This window comes from Oncorhynchus mykiss, unplaced genomic scaffold (genome assembly GCF_013265735.2).
Source record: "Oncorhynchus mykiss isolate Arlee unplaced genomic scaffold, USDA_OmykA_1.1 un_scaffold_266, whole genome shotgun sequence".
NCBI classification, from domain to species: domain Eukaryota; kingdom Metazoa; phylum Chordata; class Actinopteri; order Salmoniformes; family Salmonidae; genus Oncorhynchus; species Oncorhynchus mykiss.
The window spans coordinates 227582-255194 of record NW_023493722.1 but is presented as its reverse complement, the minus strand read 5'-3'; the positions used below and the strand labels follow the sequence as shown (position 1 = coordinate 255194).

The 27613-nt window shown below is 41.9% G+C and overlaps 2 protein-coding genes and 1 pseudogene across 4 annotated transcripts; 2 read left to right on the top strand and 1 right to left on the bottom strand.

The window, feature by feature from the left end:
- Positions 1 to 27613, bottom strand: part of LOC110515169 — a 72302-nt pseudogene that overhangs the window by 20059 nt on the left and 24630 nt on the right.
- Positions 1064 to 7860, top strand: LOC110506706. Its single transcript, XM_036973553.1, has 5 exons — positions 1064 to 1090; positions 1210 to 1631; positions 3262 to 7040; positions 7205 to 7292; positions 7422 to 7860. Exons 2-3 carry the CDS (start codon positions 1273 to 1275, stop codon positions 5216 to 5218), a joined length of 2316 nt encoding a protein of 771 aa, XP_036829448.1. The 5' UTR covers positions 1064 to 1090; positions 1210 to 1272; the 3' UTR covers positions 5219 to 7040; positions 7205 to 7292; positions 7422 to 7860.
- Positions 11974 to 26347, top strand: LOC118948928. 3 transcript variants are annotated; one of them, XM_036973550.1, is made up of 8 exons: positions 11974 to 12235; positions 12487 to 12562; positions 12813 to 12909; positions 13144 to 13180; positions 13300 to 13721; positions 19304 to 23082; positions 23247 to 23334; positions 23464 to 26347. In XM_036973550.1, exons 5-6 carry the CDS (start codon positions 13363 to 13365, stop codon positions 21258 to 21260), a joined length of 2316 nt encoding a protein of 771 aa, XP_036829445.1. In that variant the 5' UTR covers positions 11974 to 12235; positions 12487 to 12562; positions 12813 to 12909; positions 13144 to 13180; positions 13300 to 13362; the 3' UTR covers positions 21261 to 23082; positions 23247 to 23334; positions 23464 to 26347. The 3 variants fall into 3 exon arrangements, with proteins under 3 accessions (XP_036829445.1, XP_036829446.1, XP_036829447.1); XM_036973551.1 differs by lacking the exon at positions 11974 to 12235 and having other exon boundaries at positions 12414 to 12562; XM_036973552.1 differs by lacking the exons at positions 11974 to 12235; positions 12487 to 12562; positions 12813 to 12909; positions 13144 to 13180 and having other exon boundaries at positions 13197 to 13721.

Sequence of the window (27613 nt, the reverse complement as noted above, 5' to 3'; positions counted from 1 at the left end):
ACTGTAAATGGTTCAGTTCACATAAACAGTCATTATTTTCAGTTTGAGAGATCATCCCGGGCTTTGCCCCATCTGCTGTAGCTGAGATGTCCCTGGAGGACATAGAACAACAAGACTATGATGTTTCTGACACTGAGAGAGTCAGGTAAGGCCACTTACACTCTGTCCAGTTAGATATTTGTGTGGAGTTTAAGAGAGAGAGAGACTACTAAGAAAGAACTTGTTATGGGGCAGGTCAGGCGTCATTCATGGAGTCATTTGTAGGGTCAAGTCCCCAGCCGATCTATTTGAACCGATGTATTAACTACTAAGTGAGTCTTTGACATGAAGACAGTGGTTAGATTCTGCCATTGGGACTGCTCTGATGTTTCCATTCTCTCCTGGTTATGACCATAGAGCCTTGTCCCAGTCTCTAGACCTGCCTGTCTGTGTGGTGGATGACCACCTGACCTCTGAAGCTGTCAATGAGATGGTAAATTGACCTTGTCATTTCATATTACAACATTAATCCAATAAAATGTTATAGTGATGCTATCATTGGCAATGTTGACGTACCACAACCATCTCTGTTGTGTTTCAGTTGTTTAAATTTGTCCAACGTTGCCAATGCTCCTCCACACTCTAACGGTTCATAAGTTCTTTCAGTATGATATTTGTTGTATATGTTAAGTTTGACTCTGTTGGTGCCATTATTTGAGACTCATAATGTTTATTTCTACCAGAAGCAAACCAGCACTGTGGAAACCACAGAAGAAGAGAGCCTCAACAGTGCGAGTTTTTTTCACTGATTATCAACTTCCTGCAGAACCTAACTGAGGAGTATGTTCTATTTTCTTTGGTACAGTACTACTATCAAACCTGTAAAGGATTGTATGAAAGCAGATTCATCAACTACATTTCCATTGCGGAAAAAGTTACATCACACCACAATGTTGTCAAAACAATTGCTACAAAGCATGTGTAAAATACTGTTTAATCTGATGACTCTACTGACCGACATTTCTGACAATATTAATACTATTAATATGAATAATTCATATGAATCATTTTCAGGCAATGGAGTAGGATTCGTAATGGCATTTCTGACCCGGTAAGATCTGAAAGCTTATTTAGAATACAATGATCACTGAATGTTTAGCCTTGTTCATAAGCTTTTGAAAGACGCACTATGCAACATTTTAAAACACTTCTTCTGTTTCTGGAATACAGCTGACAAAACAACAGCTTGCCGGCTTGTGTCTGAGGATTGTCCAGTTTTTATCGGACAAGCTGATGCAGATCATCATCCCAGGTCTTTACGAACTACTGGGCATCCAAGATGCTGCCTCCTCTCCATTGTCACAGAGATCTCTCACAGCGTCACTCACCAGTCTGTTAGACGATAAGGTTAACACCAAGTCCCGCGTGAGATTTACTGAGGCTGGTGTACCTAAGAGGCCAGGCAGTCGAAAGTCTTACAATAGCTTTCGCATCCCGACTCCCTACCCTTCCTCCAACTGTATGGATCAGGAAGAGGAAGAAGAGCAGGAATCACAACAACTTAAGTTCAAGGAGATGTACCTGACTAAGGAGATGGGCAGTCTGGGCAGTGGAAGCTACTGCCCAAAACCATTGCCCAAGCCAGCCATGAGGTATGTCTGTAACCATTCTTCAATACTGCCTTTTATTTATGATTGTCCTTAAACAGTATTTGATGTTTATAGCAATTTCACTTTTTTTTTTTAGAGGATAGATATGGCCATATAAAGTTGAATTCTGAGTTTACATACACCTTAGCCAAGTACATTTAAACTCAGTTTTTCACAATTCCTGACATTTAATCCTAGTAAAATTCCCCTGTTTTAGGTCAGTTAAAATCACGACTTTATTTTAAGAATGTGAAATGTCAGAATAATAGAAGAAGAAAGAATAATTTATTTCAGCTTTTATTTCTTTCTTCACATTCCCAGTGGGTCAGAAGTTTACATACACTCAAATAGTATTTGGTAGCATTGCCTTTAAATTGTTTAACTTGGGTCAAATGTTTTGGGTAGCCTTCCACAAGCTTCCCACAATAAGTTGGGAGTATTTTGGCCCATTCCTCCTGACAGAGCTGGTATGACTGAGTCAGGTTTGTAGGCCTCCTTGCTCGCACAAGCTTTTTCAGTTCTGCCCACAAATGTTCTATAGGATTGAGGTCAGGGCTTTGTGATGGTCACTCCAATACCTTGACTTTGTTGTTCTTAAGTCATTTTGCCACAACTTTGGAAGTATGCTTGGGGTCATGTCCATTTGGAAGACCCATTTGCGACCAAGCTTTAACTTCCTGACTGAAGTCTTGAGATGTTGCTTCAATATATCCACATTATTTTCCATCCTCATTATGCTATCTATTTTGTGAAGTGCACTAGACCCTCCTGCAGCAAAGCACCCCCACAACATGATTCTGCTACCCCCGTGCTTCACGGTTGGGATGGTGTTCTTTGGCTTGCAAGCCTCACCCTTTTCCTCCAAACATAATGATGGTCATTATGCCCAAACAGTTCTATTTTGATTTCATCAGACCAGAGGACATTTCTCCAAAAAGTACGATCTTTGTCCCCATGTGCAGTTGCAAACCGTAGTCTGGGTTTTTTATGGCGGCTTCCGGAGCAGTGGCTTCTTCCCTGCTGAGCGGCCTTTCAGGTAATGTCGATATAGGACTCGTTTTACTGTGGATATAGATACTTTTGTACCTGTTTCCTCCAGCATCTTCACACGGTCCATTGCTGTTGTTCTGGGATTGATTTGCACTTTTCGCACCCAAGTACGTTCATCTCTAGGAGACAGAACGCGTCTCCTTCCTGAGTGTATGACGGCTGCGTGGTATTGTTTGTACAGATGAACGTGGTACCTTCAGCCATTTGGAAATTGCTCCCAAGGATGAACCAATTATTTTTCTGAGGTCTTGGCTGATTTCTTTTGATTTTCTCATGATGTCAAGCGAAGAGGCACTGAGTTTGAAGGTTGGCCATGAAATACATCCACAGACTCAAATAATGTCAATTAGCCTAACATAAGCTTCTAAAGCCATGACATCCTTTTCTGGAATTTTCCAAGCTGTTTAAAGGCTTTAAAGGCTTTTCTCATTTATCTTTCTGTAATGAAAAGAACTATAGAAGTTGAATAAATTATTATTTTTTATCATTAGATGTGGTTGACACACCTCCACCAGAGCAACGTTCCTCACAGCATTACATATTATTTGTTTGACTGTGATGATTTCTGTTTTTTTTTTTCAAGAACCTCTCTGTCTGATGTGCAGAAGAAGACAACCAACTCTGACTCGCTACAAGTCCTCTTAGGTGTCTCAGAGGACACCCTCGTCACCTGTGTGCAGGACAGCCTGCAAGGTTCTCTCTCCAAACTTGCATGCATGTCCAATTCTCCATCTGGAAGTGCAGGCTCTCCGAAGATGACCCCTGCTGTAATGGCAGAAGTGATTAAAGATGTCAAGTCGGCCGTATCAGTGGTCGTTAAGAGTGCCTCCGCTAGCCAAACCTCTCAAGTGACACCGGTAAGGGGAGACTCACAGACCAAGGTGACTGAGAGCATGGTGAGAGAGCTGGCTGCTAAACTTGAAAAAGTTGACCAAGAGAGCAAGAGTCTAACAGGGCAAGTCATGACCATGATCTCTGACACAATGGTGGCTTTTGTTGACGAGAACGAACAGAATTTGCTGAAAGATCTGAAGGACAAGATCACGTTTTTGGCATCGCATGTTGGCTTCATTGACGATCTTGATGCCCTGATAAGGAAATACGAGAGCAGCTACAACATTGGTGAATCTGGTTCTTCCTGCACGCTCACATCTAAGAGCATCCAAAAACTCTCCAGCCGGGAGTTTCAAACATCAGCAATACAAGCAGTGAGTGGAGTTCTTGCCAAAAAAGTCAGTAGTTTGAGCTTTCCTAGTTCAGTCGTTCAGTCTGAGTTAACAGGTGCTGTATCAGGTCAAACATTGTCTGGCATTGTAAAGACAGAGTCAATTCACCCAGTGGGCTCAGCAGCGTCAGTAGTTGTTAAGACTTTCGTGTCAGATATGAAGTCCTTGGCTGAATCTGAGAGTCCCCAACAGAAGAGTGCCTGGTCTGCTGCTGTTCACATTTACCACAGCATCCAAAACAACTTGAAAGATTATTTCGGCAAGCTTCAGCGATGTGCCTTAAAGAGCATTGTCACATCTGATGATAACATCACAAATGCTGAGTTTAAGGAGACAGTTCCACTTCCTTGCTTAGACATGAAATATAGGCCCAGTAAGAGTGAGCCTCAGTTGCCAGAGTCCACTGGTGAAGTTACTTTACAAAGAGGCCTAAGTGAGAGCTCAAAACTAATTTGGGCACAAACTGAGTCAGAAGAAAGCAAGCTCCTTCTGACAACTTGCACCAAAGAAGTCATTTCAGAGCTTCTGGGATTGTACAACACTGAGATGTCAAAGGAGGACGCCCTGTACACTGTTGGAGAAAAAGGATCAGGCTTCTCTATTGAGAGACAACAATTTGTAGAGGGTGTTCTGGCTCAGCATGGGGAATACTCCCATTCCAGGGCCTCATCACCAATAGTATCTGAGGTCCCCTCTCAAATTGAGGACAGCAGAAGTAAGGCCACAGCTTCTTTGACCAGTCTGTTAGATTGCATGAAAAAACTCTCAAGTGAGGAATTCAAGAGAGACACCACTCAAGCAGTGAGTGAGTTCCTAGTTAAAAAGTCCAACAGTAGCTTACCGAGTGCACAGCCTGCTTATTCTGTAGCATCCAGGTCTTGTTCCGTTCAAAACCAGAGAACCTTGTCAAAGGATATTTGTGCGGATTCTGCTGCCTTTGGCATCATTGACACATTTGTGGAAGACCTGCAGAGCTCGGCGCAACCTGCAGAAGTAGAGGAGAGAGAACCTGACCTCCAGGAAAATGCACAAAAGCTACAGAGCAGGATCTGGTCTGCTACCACTAGTTTATATAACAATATTCAGAAGACATTAAAGGGCTTCACCATTCACCGGCGGAGATCAGACGTGCAGAGAAGAATGTCTAGCCATACACCCACAGAGGACTCTGGACATCTTGTGACTAAGGAGTACCTTGGTTTGGCAAGCCAGAGCTTGACGCAAGCTAGTAAGAGTGTGCCTCACTTGCCCAGTTTGAACCAGGAAGTGACTCTACACATGGGTGTCAGAGAGTTCAAAACTTCTCTGGACTGAAACAGAAGAGGGTCTAATGAACAATAGTACCAAACAGGTCATTTCAACAATCTTGACCTCATGTGAGGATCAGACATCAAATGCACCTTGCTTCTCCACAGTAGGAAAGAAAATATCTGATATGTCCCTTGAGGTCAACATATTGGTAGGTGGTGTTCTGTCTCAGCTGAAGGACATCTCCTTGTCAAGGTCCCCAACACCATGTGAAGACATGTTTGAACGTCTCCAAGGTTCTCCTGAGCGAACCTCTCCAGTAAGTCTAGATTGCAGCACGGCTGCCTCCAAAGGCATTGCATCTTCCCACAGTCTTTCAACAAAGAGCCTCCAAAAACTTTCTAGTCATGCGTTCCAAACCAAAGCTGAGAAAGGAGTGAGTGAGGTCCTCTCTAGATCATTTAACATTGTGGAGGAAGGTACAACAGATAAGTACCTCCAGTCTGTATATACATCCACCACATCTACTGATATTATACAAACCATAGTGAAAGATCTGCAGGAGATCACCCAGAAAACCCAATCATCTGACATGGTATCTGGAACCTCCCTGCTCACCACTGGACAGGTTTCTGAGAAAATAATCTGGTCTGTTGCTCGTAACATCTACTACAGTCTGCAAAGTAAGATTACGGAGTTTCTCAGAAAAGATCTTCAAAGATCAGACACAACACTTGGTTCAATCCAAATATTTACATATCAAAGCAGTCCTGCTTCACAAAGAGCAAGTCTCTGCCATCTTGAGGTCAACCAGAGCAGTGTTACACCTGGTGGAAACGATGCCTGTGTGGACATTCCGCACAAATTACTACCTAAAACCACTAAGCTCTCAGGATCCATGCTGGAGGATATTGGCACGATCCGTTGTAGGAGTGCTGACAGCCAAAATACAAGAAATACCTCTTCTTCACGCTCCTCCACCTCTCTAACACCTACTTCAAAATCAAAGCAGTCAGAATGGGACTTCACCTTGCCCGGTACTCCCATCCCCACTGAATTATCTGCTCAGAGTGACTTTCCCATTGTAAGAAACATGATCATTCAGGACTTGTTTCACACAGAGAACTTACTTCCCCCAACCTTTGTGGACAAAGTCAGACAAGCTGCTGGGGTGGTAGTGGACGAAATGGTGGAAAGTGTTGAGAACACACAGGAAGATGGACAGGGTGCTTCTCATCCTGACAACCTCAGATCTGCTGTTAGGAAATTGAGAAAAATAATTTCCACTGGGACCATCCACATTTTCAGTCATGAATTTGTGGATAAAGTGATAGCCCTTCAGGACAGCCACAGCACTCCACAGGTCTTAACATTGGCAGCAGCCAGAAGTGCTTCAGACTCCATTCTTTCAAGGCTGAAATGGGGAAAGGAACAATGTGCCATATCCAGGAAGCTCTCCTCTCAGCTTCTCCAGATATTTGCTGAATAGACAGTGAAGGGCTTCCTAAAACAGTGGTTAGATGAGTATGAAAATATCAACATTGATGTTTCAGTCCAGAATGAACCAAGCACCTCTACTTGCATGGTCTTTCCTATCCAGCTCAATCAGAGCAAGCCAGAGGATACTGACACAATGAATCAGCTCACGAAGGTCATGGTCAACAAAATGATGGATGCCTTATCAGTTGGCTCAAGTCATCAAATGATCACCAAAGCCAATGCCAAATGTTATTTTGAGTCCAGTACCAGCATGGCCACCAGAGACATTGTAGAAGGGATGTTGGATTTGGTAAGGGATAGCACCAGCAGTACTGGAGAGCAGATCCCCATCTTCAAGTCCAAGAAAAGCAAGAAAACCATGTTCAGCAAGATATGCTTTAACATAAAGGTACAAGTACAGATTTTTCATGAATAACACTGCTTTTGATAGTATGAGATATTATTTGTTTATATAATTCAGTATTTTAGCATTGTATTGCCTTTTTCCAGTTGATATACTGTACTTTAAGATATATAACAGTTTGTTTTAATGTGCCTTTTCCCACCAAACAGTGTTCCAAGAAAGTTAGAAAGGACCACTGTCCTCAAAAGTCTATGGAGTACCAGCCTCAGAACACTTCCCCTACTGTGTACTTTACAGGTAAGCCCTGCTGCTGCTCATTCAAGACTAAGATATTATTACTTTAGCGTTCAACTAATTCATTTGGAAAGACATTGCACTCTGCTCTGAATTGTTACCCATGACATACTGGATGGTCTTTCTTTGCAGAGTCGAGGACAAATTCTCATGGCTCCTTTGCTCCAGAGGGAAATGACATCGCATATTTCTTCCCACCTGAAGAGAAGAGTCGCAAACCCTCCCTTTTCACCAGAATGTATAGAGCCATCACTAGAAGCCTCTCCAACCCAAGATAATTTTCCTCATTAAATGAGATTGCATTCATTTGTTGTCATATGTTGACTGTTTTGCTAGCACAGACTGTAATATGTTCTGCGATTCATCCACATGCATTGAGGAGTATACCACCTCAGTCACAGGCTACATCAATAAGTGGATCGACAACGTCGTGCCCACAGTGACCGTATGTACATATCCCCGACAGAAGCCATGGATTACAGGCAACATCCACACCGCGCTAAAGGCTAGAGCTGCTTCTTTCAAGGAGCGGGACACTAATCCAGACACTTATATGAAATCCTGCTATGCCCTCAGACTAACCGTCAAACAGGCAAAGTGGTTGGTTAGGTCAGGGTGTGACTAGGGTGGGCAATCTAGGTGATGATAAGCCAGTGATATAGAGACACTAGAAAAGGTTTGTTTTCAGTGGTGCAAAGTACTTAAGTAAAAATGATTTAAATCGTTTTGGGGGTATCTGTACTTTAACTATTTATATTTTTGACAACTTCAGTACATTCATAAAGGACAAAAATGTACTTTTGACTCCATCCACTTTCCCTGATACCCAAAAGTACATTTTGAATGCTTTGTATGACAGGAAAATGGTCCAATTCACACACTTATCAAGAGAACATCCCCTACCTCTGATCTGGCAGACTCAATAAACACAAATGCTTAGTTTATAAATTATGTCTAAGTGTTGGAGTGTGCCCCTGGCTATTCTTACATTCAAAAAAAGCAATACAATTGTGTTGTCTGCTTTGCTTAATTTTTAAAATTATTTTTACTTTTGATACTTGAGAATATTTCAAACCAAATACTTCCCAAGTAGTATTTTACTGGGCAACTTTCACATTTACTTGAGTCATACTGTTTACAACTGACTGATTGAGGACTTTTTCCACCACTGTTTGTTTTGGACATTTATTTTTTATCAAATGTATTTGACAGGGACAATCTACTGTATTTCTGTAAATGTGCCAGATTTAGCCAGCTGGCTTTGTGATGTAACAAAGGTAGCTGATGATGTAATGAAAACAGACAGTTAAATATGTGTGTGTAGAACTGTTGCACATTTGCTCTGGAAATGAGGACCAAACCTACTCGTCAAAAGGAGTGAATTGCACCTCCAATTGAAGTCAATAATAAGGTATGGAATCATGCCAATACAGTCATTATTTATATAGCTCTGTAGCTTGCAGTATTTTGAAGGAGATAAGCAAGGGAAAATGATGCTTTGGTTAATATTTCTCACGTGAAAGGAAACATGACCATGCTAACTGAAAAATGGATACATGAATATTGGTCAAATGTACCTACATCTTCTGAAACTGTGTTGGGCCTACTTGATAATTAAAAAAAAAGTCACATAGACGATGTCCATAAATTAGACAACAATACTGAACAGTTGTAGCCCGTTGGTGGTGGTAGGCTTCTGGCTGTGATCTCTGACCACTGTAACAGTGAATAGTGGCAATTTACCCGCGGTGTATAGGCTTGTTTACTAGGCTAACTAGTGCATTGGGGTGGGCTATGTGCAGCATGGGCATACAGGAAACCACTCTAGCCACTTAACTCACCTTGGCCACGAGCTCTATAGTTTACAGCTATTGCATCACCTACAAAGCATCAACTGAATGTTAAATGTCAGGTATTTTAATTGTCTGTATTGTCTACTTGTTAAATGTTTGTAAAGTCTTCCTTTGTAATTGTTTGTAATGTCTTATCAATTGGTGTTGGACCACAGGAAGATTAGCTAACGTTATAGCGTTAGCTAATGGGGACTCTAGTAAAGATTCACAAGACTGTTCACAGATTCACATTGATCACAGAATCGGATTGATAATCTTAATTCGAAGTTTGAGTTTTTTACTGGACAACCAACACTTGACTGATGGGCTAATCCATAGAAAGAAAATGTGATCTTGGATATTGAACTCCCCTAGCTACATTTTGACTTAATGTTCAATATTACTAGTCACTCTGTCCTTACGAACAGTAAATCATTGGGTCTGACTCTTTTGATTTAATGCAATTTCATCATCGATAGTGAAACAACCACCACATAATCGTCAACTCCCCCCTACAAAACATGAATTTATTTGTGGTTTATCCTCTTTAGCTATTTGGTATTAGGTGTGATCCTGACTTGGAATGGCCACGAAGTTACACATTGTTTTAGGAAACATGAATTTATTTGTGGTTTATCCTCTTTAGCTATTTGGTATTAGGTGTGATCCTGACTTGGAAAGGCCACGAAGTTACACATTGTTTTAGGTCCAGTTAGTTTGGAAGTTGTGGTAAATGGGGGAGTGTGAGCGCGTGTCATGAGATGCTGCAGGTGTTGATATGGGGATGGATAGGCTACCACTGCCTTTAATTACTACGCTCTGCCTGCACCTACCTCAACTGGTACTCTGCTGCCTCGCTGTGGTGAGAGCACTAACACACTGAACATGATGGACAAGGATGCTCCATATAGCCATCCATCACTGTCCAGGCACAGCCTGGGTGTATGTAATACAATATGACCAGATATGGTTTGATATCTCTTCTGAAACTGGGGTGGGGTTATTGAGTTCAGGGTTGTGTAATGGTTGCTTCCATGTCAGTCCTCAAATATGAATTTGCATAGAATCGAATGAATCACATCCAATGATTTCCCGTTTTGGACATTGTTTTGAAAATGATTCTCCATAGCTGCCATACCTTTGATGTCATAAACTGTTACAGAATTCCCCTTCCTTATTATAAACTCTGATTAAAATCTAATCAAATCAAATCAAATTTTATTTGTCACATACACATGGTTAGCAGATGTTAATGCGAGTGTAGCGAAATGCTTGTGCTTCTAGTTCCGACAATGCAGTAATAACCAACAAGTAATCTAACTAACAATTCCAAAACTACTGTCTTATACACAGTGTAAGGGGATAAAGAATATGTACATAAAGATATATGAATGAGTGATGGTACAGAGCAGCATAGGCAAGATACAGTAGATGGTATTGAGTACAGTATATACATATGAGATGAGTATGTAAAAAAAGTGGCATAGTTAAAGTGGCTAGTGATACATGTATTACATAAGGATGCAGTAGATGATATAGAGTACAGTATATACGTATACATATGAGATGAATAATGTAGGGTATGTAAACATTATATTAGGTAGCATTGTTTAAAGTGGCTAGTGATATATTTTACATCATTTCCCATCAATTCCCATTATTAAAGTGGCTGGAGTTGAGTCAGTGTCAGTGTGTTGGCAGCAGCCACTCAATGTTAGTGGTGGCTGTTTAACAGTCTGATGGCCTTGAGATAGAAGCTGTTTTTCAGTCACTCGGTCCCTGCTTTGATGCACCTGTACTGACCTCGCCTTCTGGATGATAGCGGGGTGAACAGGCAGTGGCTCGGGTGGTTGTTGTCCTTGATGATCTTTATGGCCTTCCTGTAACATCGGGTGGTGTAGCTGTCCTGGAAAAACTACGACTATAACTAAAACTATGGAGTTCATTGGCCTACAACACGTGTGTGTATTTGCCCTTAAAATGATATTGCTAGATGGAAGAAAATAATAAGATAGGCCTAAACTGTAATAAGATGTACTTGAAAGATACTATAAATAGCAGGAGACATACCTGGGTTCTAGACTGGTATTTAGGGCAAGCATTTTAGGAATATACATATGGTTAGTGTCAACTTCTACTTACACGTTAAAGCTCAGCCATGTTGCTACATGTTTACTCATTGACTTCAAGTAGAGCATTGTTTGTGAATCTGATTAAAAGCCTAATAAAAGTGTATTGCCCCCAGCTTGGGCAGCACTGCTACACTGCTTTTTTGGGCTAAAGGTGTTTGTGACACGTGCATGTGTTCCAATGATGTCATAATTGTCTGTAGCTTCTATGTTGCCTATCAACTTGGCTGTCCTTCAGAAAGTAGATAATACTTGTATTTTCAAACAATTAATAAAAATACTAGCAACAAAACAAACTAAATAGATTTAATCCATTAATATGATATTGCCAGATGGAATAAAATAACAAGGTAGGCCTAAACTGTAATAAGATATATCTTATAGACTGCTTCAGTGCATTTGGAAAGTATTCAGACCCCTTGACTTTTTACACATTTCATTTTTTACGTTATAGCCTTATTCTAAAATGGATTACATACAACATTTTCCTCATCAATCTACACACAATATCCCATAATGACAAAGCAAAAACTGTTTTTTAGAAATTTTTGCAAATTAAAACGGAAAAAAACAGAAATACCTTATTTACATAAGTATTCAAACCCTTTGCTATGAGACTCGAAATTGAGCTCCGGTGCGTCCTGTTTCCCTTGATCATCCTTGAGGTATTTCTACAACATGATTGGAGTCCACCTGGGGTAAATTCAATTGATTGGACATGATTTGGAAAGGCACATACCTAAGGTCCCACAGTTGACAGTGCAAAAATCTATTTTAATTCCAGGTTATAAGGCAACAAAATAGGGAAAATGCCAAGGGGGGTGAATACTTTCGCAAGCCACTGTAAATGGTTCAGTTCACATAAACAGTCATTATTTTCAGTTTGAGAGATCATCCCGGGCTTTGCCCCGTCTGCTGTAGCTGAGATGTCCCTGGAGGACATAGAACAACAAGACTATGATGTTTCTGACACTGAGAGAGTCAGGTAAGGCCACTTACACTCTGTCCAGTTAGATATTTGTGTGGAGTTTAAGAGAGAGAGAGACTACTAAGAAAGAACTTGTTATGGGGGAGGTCAGGCGTCATTCATGGAGTCATTTGTAGGGTCAAGTCCCCAGCCGATCTATTTGAACCGATGTATTAACTACTAAGTGAGTCTTTGACATGAAGACAGTGGTTAGATTCTGCCATTGGGACTGCTCTGATGTTTCCATTCTCTCCTGGTTATGACCATAGAGCCTTGTCCCAGTCTCTAGACCTGCCTGTCTGTGTGGTGGATGACCACCTGACCTCTGAAGCTGTCAATGAGATGGTAAATTGACCTTGTCATTTCATATTACAACATTAATCCAATAAAATGTTATAGTGATGCTATCATTGGCAATGTTGACGTACCACAACCATCTCTGTTGTGTTTCAGTTGTTTAAATTTGTCCAACGTTGCCAATGCTCCTCCACACTCTAACGGTTCATAAGTTCTTTCAGTATGATATTTGTTGTATATGTTAAGTTTGACTCTGTTGGTGCCATTATTTGAGACTCATAATGTTTATTTCTACCAGAAGCAAACCAGCACTGTGGAAACCACAGAAGAAGAGAGCCTCAACAGTGCGAGTTTTTTTCACTGATTATCAACTTCCTGCAGAACCTAACTGAGGAGTATGTTCTATTTTCTTTGGTACAGTACTACTATCAAACCTGTAAAGGATTGTATGAAAGCAGATTCATCAACTACATTTCCATTGCGGAAAAAGTTACATCACACCACAATGTTGTCAAAACAATTTCTACAAAGCATGTGTAAAATACTGTTTAATCTGATGACTCTACTGACCGACATTTCTGACAATATTAATACTATTAATATGAATAATTCATATGAATCATTTTCAGGCAATGGAGTAGGATTCGTAATGGCATTTCTGACCCGGTAAGATCTGAAAGCTTATTTAGAATACAATGATCACTGAATGTTTAGCCTTGTTCATAAGCTTTTGAAAGACGCACTATGCAACATTTTAAAACACTTCTTCTGTTTCTGGAATACAGCTGACAAAACAACAGCTTGCCGGCTTGTGTCTGAGGATTGTCCAGTTTTTATCGGACAAGCTGATGCAGATCATCATCCCAGGTCTTTACGAACTACTGGGCATCCAAGATGCTGCCTCCTCTCCATTGTCACAGAGATCTCTCACAGCGTCACTCACCACTCTGTTAGACGATAAGGTTAACACCAAGTCCCGCGTGAGATTTACTGAGGCTGGTGTACCTAAGAGGCCAGGCAGTCGAAAGTCTTACAATAGCTTTCGCATCCCGACTCCCTACCCTTCCTCCAACTGTATGGATCAGGAAGAGGAAGAAGAGCAGGAATCACAACAACTTAAGTTCAAGGAGATGTACCTGACTAAGGAGATGGGCAGTCTGGGCAGTGGAAGCTACTGCCCAAAACCATTGCCCAAGCCAGCCATGAGGTATGTCTGTAACCATTCTTCAATACTGCCTTTTATTTATGATTGTCCTTAAACAGTATTTGATGTTTATAGCAATTTCACATTTTTTTTTTAGAGGATAGATATGGCCATATAAAGTTGAATTCTGAGTTTACATACACCTTAGCCAAGTACATTTAAACTCAGTTTTTCACAATTCCTGACATTTAATCCTAGTAAAATTCCCCTGTTTTAGGTCAGTTAAAATCACGACTTTATTTTAAGAATGTGAAATGTCAGAATAATAGAAGAAGAAAGAATAATTTATTTCAGCTTTTATTTCTTTCTTCACATTCCCAGTGGGTCAGAAGTTTACATACACTCAAATAGTATTTGGTAGCATTGCCTTTAAATTGTTTAACTTGGGTCAAATGTTTTGGGTAGCCTTCCACAAGCTTCCCACAATAAGTTGGGAGTATTTTGGCCCATTCCTCCTGACAGAGCTGGTATGACTGAGTCAGGTTTGTAGGCCTCCTTGCTCGCACAAGCTTTTTCAGTTCTGCCCACAAATGTTCTATAGGATTGAGGTCAGGGCTTTGTGATGGCCACTCCAATACCTTGACTTTGTTGTTCTTAAGTCATTTTGCCACAACTTTGGAAGTATGCTTGGGGTCATGTCCATTTGGAAGACCCATTTGCGACCAAGCTTTAACTTCCTGACTGAAGTCTTGAGATGTTGCTTCAATATATCCACAAAATTGTCCATCTTCATGATGCTATCTATTTTGTGAAGGGCACTAGACCCTCTTGCAGCAAAGCACCCCCACAACATGATTCTGCTACCCCCGTGCTTCAAGGTTGGGATGGTGTTCTTTAGCTTGCAAGCCTCACCCTTTTTCCTCCAAACATAATGATGGTCATTATGCCCAAACAGTTCTATTTTTGTTTCATCAGACCAGAGGACATTTCTCCAAAAAGTACGATCTTCAAATCAAATCAAATTTTATTTGTCACATACACATGGTTAGCAGATGTTAATGCGAGTGTAGCGAAATGCTTGTGCTTCTAGTTCCGACAATGCAGTAATAACCAACAAGTAATCTAACTAACAATTCCAAAACTACTGTCTTGTACACAGTGTAAGGGGATAAAGAATATGTACATAAGGATATATGAATGAGTGATGGTACAGAGAAGCATAGGCAAGATACAGTAGATGGTATCGAGTACAGTATGTACAAATGAGATGAGTATGTAAACAAAGTGGCATAGTTTAAAGTGGCTAGTGATACATGTATTACATAAGGATACAGTCGATGATATAGAGTACAGTATATACGTATGCATATGAGATGAATAATGTAGGGTAAGTAACATTATATAAGGTAGCATTGTTTAAAGTGGCTAGTGATATATTTACATAATTTCCCATCAATTCCCATTATTAAAGTGGCTGGAGTTGAGTCAGTGTGTTGGCAGCAGCCACTCAATGTTAGTGGTGGCTGTTTAACAGTCTGATGGCCTTGAGATAGAAGCTGTTTTTCAGTCTCTCGGTCCCAGCTTTGATGCACCTGTACTGACCTCGCCTTCTGGATGATAGCGGGGTGAACAGGCAGTGGCTCGGGTGGTTGATGTCCTTGATGATCTTTATGGCCTTCCTGTGACATCGGGTGGTGTAGGTGTCCTGGAGGGCAGGTAGTTTGCCCCCGGTGATGCGTTGTGCAGACCTCACCACCCTCTGGAGAGCCTTACGGTTGAGGGCGGAGCAGTTGCCGTACTAGGCGGTGATACAGCCCGCCAGGATGCTCTCGATTGTGCATCTGTAGAAGTTTGTGAGTGCTTTTGGTGACAAGCCAAATTTCTTCAGCCTCCTGAGGTTGAAGAGGCGCTGCTGCGCCTTCTTCACAATGCTGTCTGTGTGAGTGGACCAATTCAGTTTGTCTGTGATGTGTATGCCGAGGAACTTAAAACTTGCTACCCTCTCCACTACTGTTCCATCGATGTGGATAGGGGGGTGTTCCCTCTGCTGTTTCCTGAAGTCCACAATCATCTCCTTAGTTTTGTTGACGTTGAGTGTGAGGTTATTTTCCTGACACCACACTCCGAGGGCCCTCACCTCCTCCCTGTAGGCCGTCTCGTCGTTGTTGGTAATCAAGCCTACCACTGTTGTGTCGTCCGCAAACTTGATGATTGAGTTGGAGGCGTGCGTGGCCACGCAGTCGTGGGTGAACAGGGAGTACAGGAGAGGGCTCAGAACGCACCCTTGTGGGGCCCCAGTGTTGAGGATCAGCGGGGAGGAGATGTTGTTGCCTACCCTCACCACCTGGGGGCGGCCCGTCAGGAAGTCCAGTACCCAGTTGCACAGGGCGGGGTCGAGACCCAGGGTCTCGAGCTTGATGACGAGCTTGGAGGGTACTATGGTGTTGAATGACGAGCTGTAGTCAATGAACAGCATTCTCACATAGGTATTCCTCTTGTCCAGATGGGTTAGGGCGGTGTGCAGTGTGGTTGAGATTGCATCGTCTGTGGACCTATTTGGGCGGTAAGCAAATTGGAGTGGGTCTAGGGTGTCAGGTAGGGTGGAGGTGATATGGTCCTTGACTAGTCTCTCAAAGCACTTCATGATGACGGAAGTGAGTGCTACGGGGCGGTAGTCGTTTAGCTCAGTTACCTTAGCTTTCTTGGGAACAGGAACAATGGTGGCCCTCTTGAAGCATGTGGGAACAGCAGACTGGTATAGGGATTGATTGAATATGTCCGTAAACACACCGGCCAGCTGGTCTGCGCATGCTCTGAGGGCGCGGCTGGGGATGCCGTCTGGGCCTGCAGCCTTGCGAGGGTTAACACGTTTAAATGTCTTACTCACCTCGGCTGCAGTGAAGGAGAGACCGCATGTTTTCGTTGCAGGCCGTGTCAGTGGCACTGTATTGTCCTCAAAGCGGGCAAAAAAGTTATTTAGTCTGCCTGGGAGCAGGACATCCTGGTCCGTGACTGGGCTGGATTTCTTCCTGTAGTCCGTGATTGACTGTAGACCCTGCCACATGCCTCTTGTGTCTGAGCCGTTGAATTGAGATTCTACTTTGTCTCTGTACTGACGCTTAGCTTGTTTGATAGCCTTGCGGAGGGAATAGCTGCACTGTTTGTATTCGGTCATGTTACCAGACACCTTGCCCTGATTAAAAGCAGTGGTTCGCGCTTTCAGTTTCACGCGAATGCTGCCATCAATCCACGGTTTCTGGTTAGGGAATGTTTTAATCGTTGCTATGGGAACGACATCTTCAACGCACGTTCTAATGAACTCACACACCGAATCAGCGTATTCGTCAATGTTGTTGTCTGACGCAATACGAAACATGTCCCAGTCCACGTGGTGGAAGCAGTCTTGGAGTGTGGAGTCAGCATGGTCGGACCAGCGTTGGACAGACCTCAGCGTGGGAGCCTCTTGTTTTAGTTTCTGTCTGTAGGCAGGGATCAACAAAATGGAGTCGTGGTCAGCTTTTCCGAAATGGGGGCGGGGCAGGGCCTTATATGCGTCGCGGAAGTTAGAGTAACAATGATCCAAGGTCTTTCCACCCCTGGTTGCGCAATCGATATGCTGATAAAATTTAGGGAGTCTTGTTTTCAGATTAGCCTTGTTAAAATCCCCAGCTACAATGAATGCAGCCTCCGGATGAATGGTTTCCAGTTTGCAAAGAGTTAAATAAAGTTCGTTCAGAGCCATCGATGTGTCTGCTTGGGGGGGATATATACGGCTGTGATTATAATCGAAGAGAATTCTCTTGGTAGATAATGCGGTCTACATTTGATTGTGAGGAATTCTAAATCAGGTGAACAGAAGGATTTGAGTTCCTGTATGTTTCTTTCATCACACCATGTCACGTTAGTCATAAGGCATACGCCCCCGCCCCTCTTCTTACCAGAAAGATGTTTGTTTCTGTCTGCGCGATGTGTGGAGAAACCCGTTGGCTGCACCGCTTCGGATAGTGTCTCTCCAGTGAGCCACGTTTCCGTGAAGCAAAGAACGTTACAGTCTCTGATGTCCCTCTGGAATGCTACCCTTGCTCGGATTTCATCAACCTTGTTGTCAAGAGACTGGACATTGGCAAGAAGAATGCTAGGGAGTGGTGCACGGTGTGCCCGTCTCCGGAGTCTGACCAGAAGACCGCCTCGTTTCCCTCTTTTTCGGAGTTGTTTTTTTTTTGGGGTCGCTGCATGGAATCCACTCAGTTGTCCTGTTTGTAAGGCAGAACACAGGATCCGCGTCGCGAAAAACATATTCTTGGTAGTACTGATGGTGAGTTGATGCTGATCTTATATTCAGTAGTTCTTCTCGACTGTATGTAATGAAACCTAAGATGACCTGGGGTACTAATGTAAGAAATAACACGTAAAAAAACAAAAAACTGCATAGTTTCCTAGGAACGCGAAGCGAGGCGGCCATCTCTGTCGGCGACGGAAGTTGTCATCTTTGTCCCCATGTGCAGTTGCAAACCGTAGTCTGGGTTTTTTATGGCGGCTTCCGGAGCAGTGGCTTCTTCCCTGCTGAGCGGCCTTTCAGGTTATGTCGATATAGGACTCGTTTTTACTGTGGATATAGATACTTTTGTACCTGTTTCCTCCAGCATCTTCACACGGTCCATTGCTGTTGTTCTGGGATTGATTTGCACTTTTCGCACCCAAGTACGTTCATCTCTAGGAGACCTAGGAGGATCTCTAGGAGAACGCGTCTCCTTCCTGAGTGGTATGATGGCTGCGTGGTCCCATGGTGTTTATACTTGCGTACTATTGTTTGTACAGATGAACGTGGTACCTTCAGCCATTTGGAAATTGCTCCCAAGGATGAACCAATTCTTTTTGTGAGGTTTTGGCTGATTTCTTTTGATTTTCTCATGATGTCAAGCGAAGTGGCACTGAGTTTGAAGGTTGGCCTTGAAATACATCCACAGACTCAAATGATGTCAATTAGCCTAACATAAGCTTCTAAAGCCATGACATCCTTTTCTGGAATTTTCCAAGCTGTTTAAAGGCACAGTCAACTTAGTGCATGTAAACTTCTGACCCACTGGAATTGAGATACAGTGAATTATAAGTTAACTAATCTGTCTGTAAACAATTGTTGGAAAAATAACTTGTGTCATGCACAAAGTAGATGTCCTAACCGACTTGCCAAAACTAGAGTTTGTTAACAAGGAATTTGTGGAGTGGTTGAAAAACGACTTTTAATGACTCCAACCTAAGTGTATGTAAACTTCCGACTTCAACTGTACAAGCCAGTTTCAATACAAATTACTTCTACAAAAAAAGTACTCTAATTTATCATATTATTTGACTTTAAAACAGAATAATTTAGTCTTTTTTTTCTTCTCCAAACCGGCAGAAGCTTTTCTCTTTTATCTTTCTGTAATGAAAAGAACTATAGAAGTTGAATAAATTATTATTTTTTATTATTAGTTGTGGTTGACACACCTCCACCACACTAAGGTGTTTTCCCAGAGCAAAAGCAACGATTCCTCCACTATTTTCAATGGTGCAGATGTGTTTGACACACCTCCACCAGAGCAACGTTCCTCACAGCATTACATATTATTTGTTTGACTGTGATGATTTCTGTTTTTTTTTTCAAGAACCTCTCTGTCTGATGTGCAGAAGAAGACAACCAACTCTGACTCGCTACAAGTCCTCTTAGGTGTCTCAGAGGACACCCTCGTCACCTGTGTGCAGGACAGCCTGCAAGGTTCTCTCTCCAAACTTGCATGCATGTCCAATTCTCCATCTGGAAGTGCAGGCTCTCCGAAGATGACCCCTGCTGTAATGGCAGAAGTGATTAAAGATGTCAAGTCGGCCGTATCAGTGGTCGTTAAGAGTGCCTCCGCTAGCCAAACCTCTCAAGTGACACCGGTAAGGGGAGACTCACAGACCAAGGTGACTGAGAGCATGGTGAGAGAGCTGGCTGCTAAACTTGAAAAAGTTGACCAAGAGAGCAAGAGTCTAACAGGGCAAGTCATGACCATGATCTCTGACACAATGGTGGCTTTTGTTGACGAGAACGAACAGAATTTGCTGAAAGATCTGAAGGACAAGATCACGTTTTTGGCATCGCATGTTGGCTTCATTGACGATCTTGATGCCCTGATAAGGAAATACGAGAGCAGCTACAACATTGGTGAATCTGGTTCTTCCTGCACGCTCACATCTAAGAGCATCCAAAAACTCTCCAGCCGGGAGTTTCAAACATCAGCAATACAAGCAGTGAGTGGAGTTCTTGCCAAAAAAGTCAGTAGTTTGAGCTTTCCTAGTTCAGTCGTTCAGTCTGAGTTAACAGGTGCTGTATCAGGTCAAACATTGTCTGGCATTGTAAAGACAGAGTCAATTCACCCAGTGGGCTCAGCAGCGTCAGTAGTTGTTAAGACTTTCGTGTCAGATATGAAGTCCTTGGCTGAATCTGAGAGTCCCCAACAGAAGAGTGCCTGGTCTGCTGCTGTTCACATTTACCACAGCATCCAAAACAACTTGAAAGATTATTTCGGCAAGCTTCAGCGATGTGCCTTAAAGAGCATTGTCACATCTGATGATAACATCACAAATGCTGAGTTTAAGGAGACAGTTCCACTTCCTTGCTTAGACATGAAATATAGGCCCAGTAAGAGTGAGCCTCAGTTGCCAGAGTCCACTGGTGAAGTTACTTTACAAAGAGGCCTAAGTGAGAGCTCAAAACTAATTTGGGCACAAACTGAGTCAGAAGAAAGCAAGCTCCTTCTGACAACTTGCACCAAAGAAGTCATTTCAGAGCTTCTGGGATTGTACAACACTGAGATGTCAAAGGAGGACGCCCTGTACACTGTTGGAGAAAAAGGATCAGGCTTCTCTATTGAGAGACAACAATTTGTAGAGGGTGTTCTGGCTCAGCATGGGGAATACTCCCATTCCAGGGCCTCATCACCAATAGTATCTGAGGTCCCCTCTCAAATTGAGGACAGCAGAAGTAAGGCCACAGCTTCTTTGACCAGTCTGTTAGATTGCATGAAAAAACTCTCAAGTGAGGAATTCAAGAGAGACACCACTCAAGCAGTGAGTGAGTTCCTAGTTAAAAAGTCCAACAGTAGCTTACCGAGTGCACAGCCTGCTTATTCTGTAGCATCCAGGTCTTGTTCCGTTCAAAACCAGAGAACCTTGTCAAAGGATATTTGTGCGGATTCTGCTGCCTTTGGCATCATTGACACATTTGTGGAAGACCTGCAGAGCTCGGCGCAACCTGCAGAAGTAGAGGAGAGAGAACCTGACCTCCAGGAAAATGCACAAAAGCTACAGAGCAGGATCTGGTCTGCTACCACTAGTTTATATAACAATATTCAGAAGACATTAAAGGGCTTCACCATTCACCGGCGGAGATCAGACGTGCAGAGAAGAATGTCTAGCCATACACCCACAGAGGACTCTGGACATCTTGTGACTAAGGAGTACCTTGGTTTGGCAAGCCAGAGCTTGACGCAAGCTAGTAAGAGTGTGCCTCACTTGCCCAGTTTGAACCAGGAAGTGACTCTACACATGGGTGTCAGAGAGTTCAAAACTTCTCTGGACTGAAACAGAAGAGGGTCTAATGAACAATAGTACCAAACAGGTCATTTCAACAATCTTGACCTCATGTGAGGATCAGACATCAAATGCACCTTGCTTCTCCACAGTAGGAAAGAAAATATCTGATATGTCCCTTGAGGTCAACATATTGGTAGGTGGTGTTCTGTCTCAGCTGAAGGACATCTCCTTGTCAAGGTCCCCAACACCATGTGAAGACATGTTTGAACGTCTCCAAGGTTCTCCTGAGCGAACCTCTCCAGTAAGTCTAGATTGCAGCACGGCTGCCTCCAAAGGCATTGCATCTTCCCACAGTCTTTCAACAAAGAGCCTCCAAAAACTTTCTAGTCATGCGTTCCAAACCAAAGCTGAGAAAGGAGTGAGTGAGGTCCTCTCTAGATCATTTAACATTGTGGAGGAAGGTACAACAGATAAGTACCTCCAGTCTGTATATACATCCACCACATCTACTGATATTATACAAACCATAGTGAAAGATCTGCAGGAGATCACCCAGAAAACCCAATCATCTGACATGGTATCTGGAACCTCCCTGCTCACCACTGGACAGGTTTCTGAGAAAATAATCTGGTCTGTTGCTCGTAACATCTACTACAGTCTGCAAAGTAAGATTACGGAGTTTCTCAGAAAAGATCTTCAAAGATCAGACACAACACTTGGTTCAATCCAAATATTTACATATCAAAGCAGTCCTGCTTCACAAAGAGCAAGTCTCTGCCATCTTGAGGTCAACCAGAGCAGTGTTACACCTGGTGGAAACGATGCCTGTGTGGACATTCCGCACAAATTACTACCTAAAACCACTAAGCTCTCAGGATCCATGCTGGAGGATATTGGCACGATCCGTTGTAGGAGTGCTGACAGCCAAAATACAAGAAATACCTCTTCTTCACGCTCCTCCACCTCTCTAACACCTACTTCAAAATCAAAGCAGTCAGAATGGGACTTCACCTTGCCCGGTACTCCCATCCCCACTGAATTATCTGCTCAGAGTGACTTTCCCATTGTAAGAAACATGATCATTCAGGACTTGTTTCACACAGAGAACTTACTTCCCCCAACCTTTGTGGACAAAGTCAGACAAGCTGCTGGGGTGGTAGTGGACGAAATGGTGGAAAGTGTTGAGAACACACAGGAAGATGGACAGGGTGCTTCTCATCCTGACAACCTCAGATCTGCTGTTAGGAAATTGAGAAAAATAATTTCCACTGGGACCATCCACATTTTCAGTCATGAATTTGTGGATAAAGTGATAGCCCTTCAGGACAGCCACAGCACTCCACAGGTCTTAACATTGGCAGCAGCCAGAAGTGCTTCAGACTCCATTCTTTCAAGGCTGAAATGGGGAAAGGAACAATGTGCCATATCCAGGAAGCTCTCCTCTCAGCTTCTCCAGATATTTGCTGAATAGACAGTGAAGGGCTTCCTAAAACAGTGGTTAGATGAGTATGAAAATATCAACATTGATGTTTCAGTCCAGAATGAACCAAGCACCTCTACTTGCATGGTCTTTCCTATCCAGCTCAATCAGAGCAAGCCAGAGGATACTGACACAATGAATCAGCTCACGAAGGTCATGGTCAACAAAATGATGGATGCCTTATCAGTTGGCTCAAGTCATCAAATGATCACCAAAGCCAATGCCAAATGTTATTTTGAGTCCAGTACCAGCATGGCCACCAGAGACATTGTAGAAGGGATGTTGGATTTGGTAAGGGATAGCACCAGCAGTACTGGAGAGCAGATCCCCATCTTCAAGTCCAAGAAAAGCAAGAAAACCATGTTCAGCAAGATATGCTTTAACATAAAGGTACAAGTACAGATTTTTCATGAATAACACTGCTTTTGATAGTATGAGATATTATTTGTTTATATAATTCAGTATTTTAGCATTGTATTGCCTTTTTCCAGTTGATATACTGTACTTTAAGATATATAACAGTTTGTTTTAATGTGCCTTTTCCCACCAAACAGTGTTCCAAGAAAGTTAGAAAGGACCACTGTCCTCAAAAGTCTATGGAGTACCAGCCTCAGAACACTTCCCCTACTGTGTACTTTACAGGTAAGCCCTGCTGCTGCTCATTCAAGACTAAGATATTATTACTTTAGCGTTCAACTAATTCATTTGGAAAGACATTGCACTCTGCTCTGAATTGTTACCCATGACATACTGGATGGTCTTTCTTTGCAGAGTCGAGGACAAATTCTCATGGCTCCTTTGCTCCAGAGGGAAATGACATCGCATATTTCTTCCCACCTGAAGAGAAGAGTCGCAAACCCTCCCTTTTCACCAGAATGTATAGAGCCATCACTAGAAGCCTCTCCAACCCAAGATAATTTTCCTCATTAAATGAGATTGCATTCATTTGTTGTCATATGTTGACTGTTTTGCTAGCACAGACTGTAATATGTTCTGCGATTCATCCACATGCATTGAGGAGTATACCACCTCAGTCACAGGCTACATCAATAAGTGGATCGACAACGTCGTGCCCACAGTGACCGTATGTACATATCCCCGACAGAAGCCATGGATTACAGGCAACATCCACACCGCGCTAAAGGCTAGAGCTGCTTCTTTCAAGGAGCGGGACACTAATCCAGACACTTATATGAAATCCTGCTATGCCCTCAGACTAACCGTCAAACAGGCAAAGTGGTTGGTTAGGTCAGGGTGTGACTAGGGTGGGCAATCTAGGTGATGATAAGCCAGTGATATAGAGACACTAGAAAAGGTTTGTTTTCAGTGGTGCAAAGTACTTAAGTAAAAATGATTTAAATCGTTTTGGGGGTATCTGTACTTTAACTATTTATATTTTTGACAACTTCAGTACATTCATAAAGGACAAAAATGTACTTTTGACTCCATCCACTTTCCCTGATACCCAAAAGTACATTTTGAATGCTTTGTATGACAGGAAAATGGTCCAATTCACACACTTATCAAGAGAACATCCCCTACCTCTGATCTGGCAGACTCAATAAACACAAATGCTTAGTTTATAAATTATGTCTAAGTGTTGGAGTGTGCCCCTGGCTATTCTTACATTCAAAAAAAGCAATACAATTGTGTTGTCTGCTTTGCTTAATTTTTAAAATTATTTTTACTTTTGATACTTGAGAATATTTCAAACCAAATACTTCCCAAGTAGTATTTTACTGGGCAACTTTCACATTTACTTGAGTCATACTGTTTACAACTGACTGATTGAGGACTTTTTCCACCACTGTTTGTTTTGGACATTTATTTTTTATCAAATGTATTTGACAGGGACAATCTACTGTATTTCTGTAAATGTGCCAGATTTAGCCAGCTGGCTTTGTGATGTAACAAAGGTAGCTGATGATGTAATGAAAACAGACAGTTAAATATGTGTGTGTAGAACTGTTGCACATTTGCTCTGGAAATGAGGACCAAACCTACTCGTCAAAAGGAGTGAATTGCACCTCCAATTGAAGTCAATAATAAGGTATGGAATCATGCCAATACAGTCATTATTTATATAGCTCTGTAGCTTGCAGTATTTTGAAGGAGATAAGCAAGGGAAAATGATGCTTTGGTTAATATTTCTCACGTGAAAGGAAACATGACCATGCTAACTGAAAAATGGATACATGAATATTGGTCAAATGTACCTACATCTTCTGAAACTGTGTTGGGCCTACTTGATAATTTAAAAAAAAGTCACATAGACGATGTCCATAAATTAGACAACAATACTGAACAGTTGTAGCCCGTTGGTGGTGGTAGGCTTCTGGCTGTGATCTCTGACCACTGTAACAGTGAATAGTGGCAATTTACCCGCGGTGTATAGGCTTGTTTACTAGGCTAACTAGTGCATTGGGGTGGGCTATGTGCAGCATGGGCATACAGGAAACCACTCTAGCCACTTAACTCACCTTGGCCACGAGCTCTATAGTTTACAGCTATTGCATCACCTACAAAGCATCAACTGAATGTTAAATGTCAGGTATTTTAATTGTCTGTATTGTCTACTTGTTAAATGTTTGTAAAGTCTTCCTTTGTAATTGTTTGTAATGTCTTATCAATTGGTGTTGGACCACAGGAAGATTAGCTAACGTTATAGCGTTAGCTAATGGGGACTCTAGTAAAGATTCACAAGACTGTTCACAGATTCACATTGATCACAGAATCGGATTGATAATCTTAATTCGAAGTTTGAGTTTTTTACTGGACAACCAACACTTGACTGATGGGCTAATCCATAGAAAGAAAATGTGATCTTGGATCTTGAACTCCCCTAGCTACATTTTGACTTAATGTTCAATATTACTAGTCACTCTGTCCTTACGAACAGTAAATCATTGGGTCTGACTCTTTTGATTTAATGCAATTTCATCATCGATAGTGAAACAACCACCACATAATCGTCAACTCCCCCCTACAAAACATGAATTTATTTGTGGTTTATCCTCTTTAGCTATTTGGTATTAGGTGTGATCCTGACTTGGAATGGCCACGAAGTTACACATTGTTTTAGGAAACATGAATTTATTTGTGGTTTATCCTCTTTAGCTATTTGGTATTAGGTGTGATCCTGACTTGGAATGGCCACGAAGTTACACATTGTTTTAGGTCCAGTTAGTTTGGAAGTTGTGGTAAATGGGGGAGTGTGAGCGCGTGTCATGAGATGCTGCAGGTGTTGATATGGGGATGGATAGGCTACCACTGCCTTTAATTACTACGCTCTGCCTGCACCTACCTCAACTGGTACTCTGCTGCCTCGCTGTGGTGAGAGCACTAACACACTGAACATGATGGACAAGGATGCTCCATATAGCCATCCATCACTGTCCAGGCACAGCCTGGGTGTATGTAATACAATATGACCAGATATGGTTTGATATCTCTTCTGAAACTGGGGTGGGGTTATTGAGTTCAGGGTTGTGTAATGGTTGCTTCCATGTCAGTCCTCAAATATGAATTTGCATAGAATCGAATGAATCACATCCAATGATTTCCCGTTTTGGACATTGTTTTGAAAATGATTCTCCATAGCTGCCATACCTTTGATGTCATAAACTGTTACAGAATTCCCCTTCCTTATTATAAACTCTGATTAAAATCTAATCAAATCAAATCAAATTTTATTTGTCACATACACATGGTTAGCAGATGTTAATGCGAGTGTAGCGAAATGCTTGTGCTTCTAGTTCCGACAATGCAGTAATAACCAACAAGTAATCTAACTAACAATTCCAAAACTACTGTCTTATACACAGTGTAAGGGGATAAAGAATATGTACATAAAGATATATGAATGAGTGATGGTACAGAGCAGCATAGGCAAGATACAGTAGATGGTATTGAGTACAGTATATACATATGAGATGAGTATGTAAAAAAAGTGGCATAGTTAAAGTGGCTAGTGATACATGTATTACATAAGGATGCAGTAGATGATATAGAGTACAGTATATACGTATACATATGAGATGAATAATGTAGGGTATGTAAACATTATATTAGGTAGCATTGTTTAAAGTGGCTAGTGATATATTTTACATCATTTCCCATCAATTCCCATTATTAAAGTGGCTGGAGTTGAGTCAGTGTCAGTGTGTTGGCAGCAGCCACTCAATGTTAGTGGTGGCTGTTTAACAGTCTGATGGCCTTGAGATAGAAGCTGTTTTTCAGTCACTCGGTCCCTGCTTTGATGCACCTGTACTGACCTCGCCTTCTGGATGATAGCGGGGTGAACAGGCAGTGGCTCGGGTGGTTGTTGTCCTTGATGATCTTTATGGCCTTCCTGTAACATCGGGTGGTGTAGCTGTCCTGGAAAAACTACGACTATAACTAAAACTATGGAGTTCATTGGCCTACAACACGTGTGTGTATTTGCCCTTAAAATGATATTGCTAGATGGAAGAAAATAATAAGATAGGCCTAAACTGTAATAAGATGTACTTGAAAGATACTATAAATAGCAGGAGACATACCTGGGTTCTAGACTGGTATTTAGGGCAAGCATTTTAGGAATATACATATGGTTAGTGTCAACTTCTACTTACACGTTAAAGCTCAGCCATGTTGCTACATGTTTACTCATTGACTTCAAGTAGAGCATTGTTTGTGAATCTGAATAAAAGCCTAATAAAAGTGTATTGCCCCCAGCTTGGGCAGCACTGCTACACTGCTTTTTTGGGCTAAAGGTGTTTGTGACACGTGCATGTGTTCCAATGATGTCATAATTGTCTGTAGCTTCTATGTTGCCTATCAACTTGGCTGTCCTTCAGAAAGTAGATAATACTTGTATTTTCAAACAATTAATAAAAATATTAGCAACAAAACAAACTAAATAGATTTAATCCATTAATAT

Coding starts and splice junctions, on each gene's coding strand:
- LOC110506706 (XM_036973553.1), top strand. CDS start 1,273: ATGCAGATCATCATCCCAGGTCTTTACGAACTACTGGGCATCCAAGAT. Junction 1,632..3,261: donor TTGCCCAAGCCAGCCATGAG/GTATGTCTGTAA, acceptor TTTTTTTTCAAG/AACCTCTCTGTCTGATGTGC.
- LOC118948928 (XM_036973550.1), top strand. CDS start 13,363: ATGCAGATCATCATCCCAGGTCTTTACGAACTACTGGGCATCCAAGAT. Junction 13,722..19,303: donor TTGCCCAAGCCAGCCATGAG/GTATGTCTGTAA, acceptor TTTTTTTTCAAG/AACCTCTCTGTCTGATGTGC.